The sequence below is a fragment of the Impatiens glandulifera genome, chromosome 1 (assembly GCF_907164915.1).
Source record: "Impatiens glandulifera chromosome 1, dImpGla2.1, whole genome shotgun sequence".
NCBI lineage: Eukaryota > Viridiplantae > Streptophyta > Magnoliopsida > Ericales > Balsaminaceae > Impatiens > Impatiens glandulifera.
This window is the reverse complement of record NC_061862.1, coordinates 45,894,406-45,906,928: the sequence shown is the minus strand read 5'-3', so window position 1 is coordinate 45,906,928 and position 12,523 is coordinate 45,894,406. Positions and strand designations below refer to the sequence as shown.

The 12,523-nt window shown below is 27.4% G+C and overlaps 1 protein-coding gene across 1 annotated transcript; it reads right to left on the bottom strand.

The window, feature by feature from the left end:
* Positions 1-7,491: 7,491 nt before the first annotated feature.
* On the bottom strand, positions 7,492-9,942 carry LOC124920978 (4-hydroxy-tetrahydrodipicolinate reductase 2, chloroplastic-like). Its single transcript, XM_047461570.1, has 8 exons — positions 9,626-9,942; positions 9,097-9,334; positions 8,628-8,761; positions 8,463-8,537; positions 8,266-8,367; positions 8,078-8,187; positions 7,871-7,958; positions 7,492-7,773 (listed from the first exon to the last, which is right to left on the bottom strand). The coding sequence occupies exons 1-8, from the start codon at positions 9,836-9,838 to the stop codon at positions 7,705-7,707; spliced, it is 1,029 nt and encodes a 342-aa protein (XP_047317526.1). The 5' UTR covers positions 9,839-9,942; the 3' UTR covers positions 7,492-7,704.
* Between the last annotated feature and the right edge of the window lie 2,581 nt (positions 9,943-12,523).

Sequence of the window (12,523 nt, the reverse complement as noted above, 5' to 3'; positions counted from 1 at the left end):
TTTTTATTATTTGTCTATATTTTATATTTAACACAAAATACAAAAAAATGATAAATAATACTTTTTATATTGAAAATATAATTTTAGCTTATTAATAAAAGAATGTATCATGTTATTTTTTTATCAAAAAATCAAAAATTCAAATCAATCATAAGTATAAGTAGGCTGCAAATGAGTCGAACTCATATAAAGCTTATAAATTTATTAAGTCTTTATTAACTTTGCTGGAACACGAGCTCGACTCGATTAAATATTTTTATTAGCTCGACTCGAACTCGAGCTTGAACGAGCTTATAAATTTAAGCTCGAGTTCGACTCGACTATACTATCTACAAGTTTGGCTTGACTTAAAAGCTTGAACAAAAATTGAATTTTCATGCTCAAACTCATGCTCAAGCTCAAGCTCAAACTCAAATAAAATTTATTTTCAAAATTAAATATTAAACTTTCACACATATTTAACATTTAAAACATAATATTTTAAAATTAAAATATGAAACAATTATAACTATTTAAAATTTTAAAACATGATTGTCCAAAACATCAAACTACCATTACTAATCAAAATTTTAAAACGCATAATTCTAAAATAAAAGTACAAAACTATATAAATTGTTTGAACATTCAATATATTAATCTTTTTTTACACATATTCTTAATCATAGCACACGTAAAACTGTATTGAATAATATGAAATAGTTAAACTTAAAAATAAAAAATAAATTCTAAATCAAATAACTAAAATTTAACCATAGTTATATTAAAAATAAAATAAAACACATTTTTTTATATTTTATTATATAAAATATATTAACCTTTTTTTATCTCCTTTAATATTATATATAGTATACTTTTATTATGTATAATATATAAATATTTTTTTCTTTTTCAATATTAAATATATTATACTAATTATTATGTCCCTAATATTTATTTTATTATGTATAATAAATTAATATTTTTTTATATTTTTTAATATTATATATAATATATACTTTTATTATATATAATATATTAATATTTTTTTATCTCTTTCAATATTATATATAATATACTCATTATTACATCTCTAATATTTACTTTTATTATATATAATATATTAATATTTATTTTTATCTCTTTTAATATTATATATAATATATTAGTTATTATATCTTTAATATTTATTTTTATTATATATAATATATTAACTTTTATTTATCTCTTTTATTATTATATATAATATATTAACCTTTTTTATCTCTTTAAGTAATTATATAAATATATCCTGATATTATTTACTTATTTTTTTCTATCATCAATCAATCATATTTTCAAATTGAAAAATCAGTATTTTTTATATTTATTCAACTCTATCTATATAAATATAAATTTCTCCTAATACATGAACTAATAAATAAAGAAAGCATAAAGAAAAGCATGAAGAAGACTGACTTACCGATGTTAACCAAAAAATAGTTGTTTCCTTCCTTTCTTTGTCGCTAGATTTACTTAAAACAAAAAGAAATCAAAATTATCTCAAAACAATAACTATAAAATAATTTAAAATAAATTTTAATTACATGTAGACTTTTGTGAATTAATGTGTTGTGGAGATTGAAAAAAGAAGAAGAAAAAGAATAGATAAAGAGTAAAAAAAATTGTTAAAACTGAATAAGAAGAGATAAAAACTAAAAAAGAAGAGATAAGAGTGATTGAAGAAAATAATAACTGAAAAATAATAAGAAGAAAAACTAAAGAAGAAGATATAAGAGTGATTGAAGAAAAAGAATAACTGAAGAAAAAGAAGAATAGATGAAGAGTCACGGTAGAATATGATGAATGGACAATATATTATGAATGATAGTTTTTACTTTAGGGATTATTAGCCTTCATATGGGCTTTTAAGAGAAATAGGGACGGAAAAAATATTGTTTAAAATTTTAATATTAAATAAATAAAAAAATATTATATATTATTAGGCTCGAAAAAGCTCGACAAGTTATCGAGCAAACTTTATATGAGCTCGAGTTCGACTCGAATAATAAACGGGTCAGCTCGAGCTCGGTGAACTCGGTCAAAGTCAAGCTCAAGTCGAGCTTTGACCGAGCAGCTTACGAGCGACTCACGAACGGCTTTAGTCATTTGCAGCCCTAATCATAAGTTGTTTGATGGTTAAAGTGATCATCTTTCACAATCAAGACAAGAGCTTGTGTCATTTATATATGTTGCTCTCTATAATAATTTTTATTAGTTACCAAATTTTATAATATTTAATATAGATAGAAGAGATAATATTAGTGTATAAGTATTTGATTAGATTGAGATAATATTATAGTAGTTAAGTAATAGATTAGATTATTATTAATTAAGAATATATTTTTCATAAATTATTTCATTTATATATAATAATAATACTTAAAATTATATTGTTGCATCGAGACATGTGGTTAATTTGGATCTTAGTTTGAGAGTAAATGGGTACGGCTCGTATGGGTGAAACCGTGGATCGGTTTGAATAATAAAACGAATTATATTACTTCGAGAGAAATGTATAATCAACCTTAACAATTTAATAAATTTTTAAAAAAAATAATTAATTATATTAAAATAATAAGGGTTCATTAAATAATGTGAAAGGGACGTCCTAGTTAGAACTAGTAATATATCCATCAATTTAAACTCAAAAATAAAAATTGAAATTAATTTATTTTTGCAAGATTACAATACAACGATAAAATTTATAAAATAAACTTATGTTATATATGGTTAGATATCTTGTCTTTAAAAATAACATAAATATATATATATATATATATAAATAAATGATGTTACAAACAAATTAAATAAATACAATATTACAAAGAACAAAATCACCAGATAAAATGTTGATTCGAGGCATGTGTTAGACACATTTCCCTTAAAACAGTTTCATCGTCTCCCGTTTGTGCTGGAGTTTATCGTAGATGGTTGTCTCTCATGGTACAACGAATCTAGTAGTGATTTTACACTGAAATCACTACTCATCGAACTTGATCAGCGTACCAGAACTATTACCGGGTTTCAACGGAAAATATCGAGAGCGAAGAAAACTCACAAAATAAGAAAAGGGCTTGGAATTCTAGAGTGAGAAAATAATCAAGGATGAAGTGATATGGTTTTTTGTCCATTAGATGGTGTGGGATAGAATGCCTATTTAGATTGTTGAAATAATAAACTGTTAATTAAATCATCAATTGATCCAACGGTTAGCATTGCTTGCCTCTTTATTTACCTTAATATTTCTTCTTAATGAAGGGTAATTGTTTGTCAAAATTAATGAAGACATTTATTTTGCAATACTCATGTTACATGGTTTTTTAATTTGTTAATAATAATATTAAATTATCATAACAATTAATAATAATAACAAACTCATGTAAGTCACACTACAAATTAACAATATTTTGTTAATTGGTCATCAAGGCATTTTGATTAATTAATTCAAACATTTGGATAAAATTTCACCATATAATTCACATTTGAATTTCACGTGAAATTGATTTAATTTTATTACCCACATTCTAATTTCCATTCATTAATAGAATTTATAGAATTAGTTTAAAAATTCCAACAATCCCCCGCATTAATGGAAATTGAAAGATTAACCTGGTGAAAGGTTCAACAGTTGAATTCTACATAAGATAGGTAGGTATAACCCTTTGAACCTTCCCTTATGAAAGTATATAACTTTACTAGCCGATTAGTAGACTCGGTATCCTTGAACTATTCTGTCATTTGTGTAAACGATTATACACTTTCACATAGAATTATCCCCGATACATGTAAAGCTCTCATAATTGCGTCCGTTTTGGCCATGGAACACACGTCTGGTTCTATGAGAGGGTCAAGAATTGAGTCGTGCAATTCCTTCGAAGCTGCCCCACTTCTCCCTCACATAAGTGATCTCTTTGCTCACAAAGAATCATTAAAATCGATATTCTTATCCTCGTCAAAATATATATTGTTTTATTATAGGATTAATCCTCAACAATAACTTTCCAAGTTAGTAAAATTAGGTTGTCCCATTGAACCTAGTTCTTGGGATCTCCAGTCTGCATAGGTTGGGTTTTCCTTCATACCAACTTATAGTAGGCTGATGTCTTAAAATTTTCAAACAAACTCTCTATTCAATAATTTTATTAGTGGATCCACAATGTTATCTTTGACTTATATAGTCAAATTTGATAACTCCATTAGAGAGTGTAGTCTAATGACATTATGTCTAAGACGTGTATGTCTAGACTTGTCATTAACTCTAAGCTTATATAATTTCAAATTATTATTACAATAATTAGAAATTTTTGATAATCTTGGAATATCTTCTAATAAGAAGAATAGTCATTCGTACATGCTTACCATTTAAATATTTTTTTAATAAAAATATTGTTTACTTGGCTAACTAGTAGACAAAATGTCTTTGAACTATTCTTCCTTCGTGTAAACGATTATATATTTTGCATAAAAATATTTTATTTTTCGACATAAGTCAAAAATATAGATTATAACGTTTAATCTATTTATCATAATTTTCTTAGAAGATTTTCATACGTAGATTGCACTTCTAAGTGTAAACATATTCACTTTTAGACGTAAAGTCTTTCATTTAATAATAGCAATATATCATTTGATAACAACATTATATTTCGTGTAGTGCAACTCATATCCTTAATGGATTTAATCATTTTTATCATAATTTTTAACGATAAAAATATTGTACAAAAGACACGTAATGAAATAATTTTCATTGTCTTCATGATATATATAATTGTCACACCCACTTTTTAATAAAAGTATGATCAAAGTTTCATATCATTATTATAAAATTTGTTATAAGTCATACGAAGACTTTATAAACTTTCATTTTTATTTATTTCATAAAATCCTTTTGAAGACATTGATTTTTCAAATTTTTATGAAAGTAATGTCAAAAAATGACACGTTTCTTGATTTCAAAATTCTCAAATTTAAAATATCAATTTGACCACCAACTCAGTAAATACAAACAAGACATTTTCTTGTTATTTTATTTCTTTTTGTAAAGTTGTACAACTTTATCTTTTATAGAGAACATATTTCTCTAACAATAAATTATCTTTTTACATAATATACACAATTATTTTTGTGTTATTATCAATAAAAAATATTTGACCCCACATTCGTGTTGCTACCATTTTTTTTTAAATCATACACATATATATGATTTAAATCAATGATTTTCATATCAAGAAATTGTCACACAATTCTTTTACAAATTTATTTTGTTATATACTTATCACATAATGAATAAGATAACTGTATTATAAATATTTAATTGAATAAAACATAATTTTTGTACAAGAGATTAGAATGTTTATTCATATATAAATCAATCTTCACATAATCTCTACATAAGAAATTATAATATTTAATCAATTAAAATATTTATTTCATCGCATTATTTCTATAAAAGAAATTAGAATATTTTATCAAATAAATATTTACCATGTCACATTATTTCTACAAAAGAAATCATAATGTTTAAGCATCTTTGGCCGAAGCCTCTTAAACATTTATATCGGTTGCACGTTTGCATCCCATAATATCGGCACGTTTGCCACACTATTTCTCAAATCAAACACAAATTTTCTTGTAGTTATTAGATTTCAAAAACATCAAATTAAACAAGTCTTTATGATAAAATTGAACCATGTATATCAAATATATAATCAAATAACATAATCGAATGATATGTCATATATATTATAATTACTTCATATATCATTAAACAAATATCTTTCTAAAATACATCAATAATTGACAATTTATCTTTAATCAACTATAAATAACTAATTATTATAAATAATTGTTCATGTCATCAATTCGTCTGTTTCTTAATTAATTAAATGACTTTAATTTTTCATAAAAAAATTTTATACCAAAAGACACATAATTTGATAAATTATTTTTTCTAGAATTTTCTATTAAAACAAAATGCATTTACAATAGATCTTTATTCATATATATGTATAGAAACTAAATAATCATACTTATTATAAATGATCCTAAATCATCGTATTATTAGCTAATATATATATATATATATATATATATATATATATATATATATATATATATATATATATATATATATATATATAATCACTTAGCAACATAATTAAATATAATATATCTATAAATATATTTTATATCTTAATCGAAACACTTACATCGCCATGTTTTGAACAATAATCGACGTGAAGCGAGTATGCACTCTCAAAATAAATATGAGTAAATTATTATCACCGAGACTAATTCCCATAGTCGTGTCTCTTTAAATACATTATTAGAATAAATTCTAACACAAATAACTTATTTAATCTCAAAAATTAAAATGCCTCAAAATATTAATGACAACATTATTTTAATAAATTAAATTTCTACAAAAAGAAGTCGTTACGAAACCCAATTCATTTCATAATTTCTACATAAGAAATTATAATGATTTTAACATTAATAATTAATGTACTTTAGACAAATCATATTTATATTTATATATATATATATATATATATATATATATATATATATATATTATTAACGACCCCATTAATCTCATAATTTTTTCACAAGAAATTATAATGATTTTCACATCAATGACTCAAGTCTGATTTCTCTAAAGAAATCATTAACTACCTCATCCATCTCCAACATCAATGGATAGAATCATTTTAACGAGTCTGATTTATACCAGGAAATCATTGACTACCTATTCATCTCATAATTTCACACAAAAAATTAGAATGGTTTTAATATCAATGACTAAAGTTATTTTAATAAGTCTAATTTCTATAAAGAAATCGCTGAAGACCCCCTTTCAACTCATAATTTTTACATAAGAAATTGAAATAATTTTAGCATACATGACTAGTGTCATTTTATAACACATCAGATTTATTTGAATAATTTATTTCTTTGAAAGAAATCATTATCTCCATTCATCTAATCATCTACCCTAGAGCCTAGAGACAGTGTCCATACATTGATTTTATTTGTCCCAGGGGTGACTCACTAGAGGCAGTTTCCTGGTTTATTTAAAGAGGGTTCCACATTCATTATTCTTTTACAATTGGTAAAATTCCAATACAAGTTATTTCTTCAAACATTTAACAATATATTATTTCTTTCTTTTTCAAATTTGTTATCGAAATGACACAAATAAAGTTAAAACACGAAGAATCAAACAAAATTTTCACCACGAAACGAACAATATAAACCAATGATCAAATAGGCTAACATTAGGATTTGATTCAACCTGGAGTTTCTCGAATCAAGTGAAGATATTCCACAATTTGGATTCCAACATTACATCTTTTTTGTTATATCCTTTCACAAGACAGAATCCAAATAAGCAGGTTTTTTAGGTATAAATGTAAGATTGATTTTCATAGTTGTTTTAATTCTGTAATAATAATAGTTTAAACACAAACAATTAAAAAAAAAGTTGTAATCTAAGACTAGTAATATTTTCAAATTTCTGTAACACTATAAATCTAAGCCTGCTTTGAAAGTAACAGTAACAAACAAACCAAAGTTCACCTCAAATCATGTTTCCAACAATTTGGGAACTGCACAAAGCTCGTCCTAGATATGGCTTAGATCTACATCGATTATAGAATTACAAACTCATTAACTGAAACCCAATTATCATCTCATGTTGCCCTCCCTCAAGACATCAATCATGTTGTAGATTCTTTTGTCAGCCTTAGCCCGAACCTGTGAATACAAAACCTTGAATTACCAATCGAATCTTTCGGATCAATGAATATTTCAACAATGCACTCCTAGACCCGAAACAATAATAAATTAGTACCTTTTTAGCCAGGAAAATGACAGCATCAACCGTGCCTTCAGCATATATTGATCGACCACATACATTGTGCTGAAACTCAAAGGAAACTCTGCCCAAGAAAAAAAATGAAAAAGGAATGTCACAGTACATTAGAAGTGAAGAAGACAACAGACAAGAACATTAACAGCCCAAATGAGAATTTAAAAGAAAAAAATGGAGAATCTTTACGTTTGATCAGGCGATGTCAGATGATACATATGAAAAGCATGACCAAACAGATGCTCCTCTGGGACCCCAACCATCTCGATTTGCTGCTTTGGATCCCGGATCATTTGAATCTGATTAAAGAAGAAAGGTTCAAGAGCTAAACCAATTCCATTGTAAATGATCTAATATCATCAGTATTTCATGTGCACCTCATTTATATCAAAGGACACACCAAGTTTCTCAAAGCAGGAAATGACATCTTTGGCAGTTCCAGACATGTCTAGCTTGCTTGCTTGATGAGACTCCAAGACCTGAAGAAAATTACTTACAAGCCACAAAGAAACACATCCATATTGATCATCGAGAACTTTTTTGTTGACAATAAAAGGAAGGAGAATGAACTAACCTGCAGTTTGTAACCGTAGAAGGCCCCTGGAAACTGCTCAGCCATAATCTCCATGGCTGCCAGAAAAGCTACAACCTATTGAAGGATAACCAATTACTTCTTCTGAAAGGAAAAGAAAAAAACAGAAGAAGAAGAAAGATTAAGAACAGACAATAATTCCATCACCTGCTTTCCCATTTGTGGAGAGATCACAGCATAATTTTTCGAGTCTTCAACAGTTTTATAAAGCTGATTCCTATCTCCACCTGTAGTTCCCATCACAAATGGGACTCCAATTTTGCAGTACAGCTCTGCATTAACTGTAAATAGACTGGAGATTATTATAACACTTCACTACTAATTGAGAATTGAAAGACACAAGTCACTCAACCAAACCAAATAATTTAGATAATCCCTTTGTTACAATCAACATTTTCACTTTTGTATCAAATTTTGCATGGACGACTCATAATTTCTTGACTGATGAAAAACTTCCAAATCACCCTTATTTTGCATGGCCTTATTTTTTAAGAGTTAATCCAAATACCAAAATACCCTTATTTTATAAACCAAAATACCAAATTACCCTTATTTTAACAGATTATGCAGATTATTTCCAAATAACCCTACATCAAACAAGCTCTTAACAACTCACTGTTCACTGCAGCTGGAAGTGTATAGTCAACCACTACTAAATTTGGGTATTGAGCAAAAGTTGATGATAAAACATTCTCCCTTTCCAAAGGACCATGCACCTGGATTTCTTTCCCACCCACTTCCACCATTTGACCAGACTCCTCTAGACTGCCAAATGATATAGGAACCACATCAAGTCCAGCCGAAATAGCTGCCTGAATAACTGATTTTCCCATTTTACCAGTGCAACCGTTTACCTACAAAGATGAAATAAAAAAGCTTTTCATTTACCATCTGATTAAATCCATAAAAGAAAAAGACCCATATGGATAATGTATAGAAGGAACCAAATACAATATCTTTCCGTGTTCTTCCTCAACACAATGGACAACATCCCAATTCAGAACTAAATGCTAAGCCATAATCAAATCTAGCAAAAGCTTACTACTTTCTATGTACATAAGACTATGAATTTCAATAGGTAAACAGTCTTGGAATGAGAAACATGTTCTTAAAGCATGCAATATGTACGAAAAAGATAAACTTACCATGACAGCGCTTTGAGCTATACTGGATACAGATAATGCCGACATGTCAATAATTTGGGTGGACGTGCTAGAAATGGAAGCTACAATCAAAGTATTTGGTCTCATCTTTGTAAATCGAGGAACATTCCATCTTTTGTCTCCTCCTTTCAAAAGTGCAGCAGAGTCTCTCTCGCAATGCAGGAATTGCGTGGGAAATTTAACAAGGAACGCCATCTTGACACTGGCTCAACCTTTCCGAACAAGAAGAAACATTTATATATGAATTTCAGCTGGGAATCAATTGTTTGTTCCATAGTACTATTTACCCTAAGATAAATGGATATTGAAATCCTAATTTCCTAAACCATCGTTGCTAAAGAATGCACTAGGGTTTCTGTAACAAAGGTTGCTAATGAAGGGCTTTGGGCTATTTATTTTGCTGGTTTGGGCTACTTTTGGGCTCATAAAAAATAAAACATTATAAAAGAAATTAGTTGGAACAAGTCTCTTACCTAATATAGTAAAAATGAAAATTTTATTTGAAATTAATGATACATTTTAAATCTGTAAAATCGATAAAATCAATAATTTGGTTAATATATAACTAAACATTATTTTATCTAAACTAATACAATATTAAAAAAATATATACTTTTAAATTAAAGAAAAAAATTGTCAAACTTGTTCCAACTTTGGAACTGGTATCCAAACAGAACCAATTAACTATTTTAAATTTATAAATATAATTTTTTTTTAATCCTAAAATTTTATTGTTGTAAATATAAAATATTAAGAATTTGACTAGTTTAAAATTTTATTTAAATTAAAATTGGTATAATATTATTAAATCTTAAGGGTGAACTCAATATATCATATTAAAAAATGTTAAACAGTAGAAATGAGGCTTCACATAGGCTAATTAAGATTTTGCGGAGATTTTATTATAAACCTCACAAAATTTAGTGCTCGATTAAATGTGTATTTAATGTGAATGAGATGTTCAAAATAAGGTCACGAGATGTGAGATTTATTGAATTAGTGGTTAAATATGTGAATGAAATGATTGATTGACTGATTCCAAATACTCAAAGTGAGGTCACGAGATGAGAAATTAATTAAGATTGGTGTTTAAATATGTGAATGGGATAGTTGTTGACCAATACATAATTCTCGAAATGAGGTCATGAGATGAAAGGTCAATTGAATGAGTGATTAAATATGTGAATGAAATGTTTAAAATGAGGTCACAAGATAAAACGTTTTAGTTAAATATGTGAATGAAATGATTGGTTAACTAATTTAAAATGCTTGAAGTGAGGTCACGAAATGCGATGTCATAAGATATAGGTAGTTGATCAAAATGAGGGTAATATATATGTAAATGATATGGTTCACCAAAATGATAATGAGAGGTCGATACAAAATACTCGATCAAAAATTATTTTGGGTGTAGGTAAAAGGATCAATATTAATTTTTAAAGAGGTCGCAATATTAGTTTGTTTAAACAAAAAATTTACTGTTTTTTATTTAACTATTATTAATATTATTGTTTTTATAATACAAAATTAATAAGTAGAATAATTTTAAATTATTTATTTAACAAATATTTAAACAAAAACTAATGTATTTAACATAATATTTATTTTTTGTTTTTAGCATTCATTTTTTAAATTATTAATTATATATTTATATACATATAAAAATCCACCAAATATTATAAATAGGTAGTATATATTTGTAATGTGAGTTGAGTGATTTATTTTAAATTTTTAGTCAATAAATTATATATTCACATACAAAATAAATCAATAATCTTAAGTAGTTTATAGGTTAAATATTCATGGCACATAATAAAGATCAAAGTTCGAATCACGTTGTTAGGATCAATGACAACAATAGAAGGGAGGTGGAATATTGTTGAACAAATAATCACTTTCAATTCGATTTTAAATTTGTTAGAGATGAAAATCTGTTTCTATTCTTCACAAATCGTCGCAAGCTCTTGAACGGATTCAAGGGAGGAAAAGCTTGCTAGATTTGAAGCGGTGGAAGTAAGACAGAAAGATGCATTAAGTAAATAACACAAGAGTTTTATGGATGTTCAGAGATAAAACTCTTACGTAACCCCTTCTTCTATTTCCAGAAGGATTTTCACTAGAAGGCTTATATTAGTATAACGACTACACAAACTCAGTCAGAACACAAGACTTAACAAGTGTTTGTTTCTGAACTCATAGCTATCACTCTGTTGAATAGACAACGTTCAGCTCAACTTACAATACTGAAAATACACTTAGGTAGAACAGTAAACAAAAGTTCATCTTAGCTTGGTGAATTACGTAATAATCTTAGAGAGAGCATAAATACAAAGCTTAGAAATTCTGAATTCGTAAGGCAGAAGAGAGAGTTTGTCGTTGTACTCTGATCACCTTTTATATTGAAGTGTAGCAACGGTCAAATTTATCTCTTGGATACGTGTCAGCATTCCGTTAAGTGTACGCCATGTGTACGGGATCGTACGCAAGAATATATTCGTTGGATCGTGGCGTACCGGATTGTACTATGGAATTCGGTAGAACGTGGTGTACTGGAAAATACAACGCAGGCTAGTGGAATAGTTGAGTACGTGACAGTTAAACAATTTTGGCGTATTAAGCTGACTTGGAAGACGGTTGATAACGAACATTATTGTTTGTTATGCTGATGAGCCATGCAGATAAGTGGACGCTTCTTCATACGGCTGCTGAAGCAAGGCGTCAGCACGCACTTCTTCAGACGGTTGTTGAAGCAAGGCATCTGCTTGCGCTTCTTCAGACTGCTGCTGAAGCAAGGCGTCTGCTCGCACTTCTTCAGACTAAGGCGTTTGATGAAGTGAGACGTTTACTCGCGCTTCTTTAGACAAAGGCATATGATGAAGT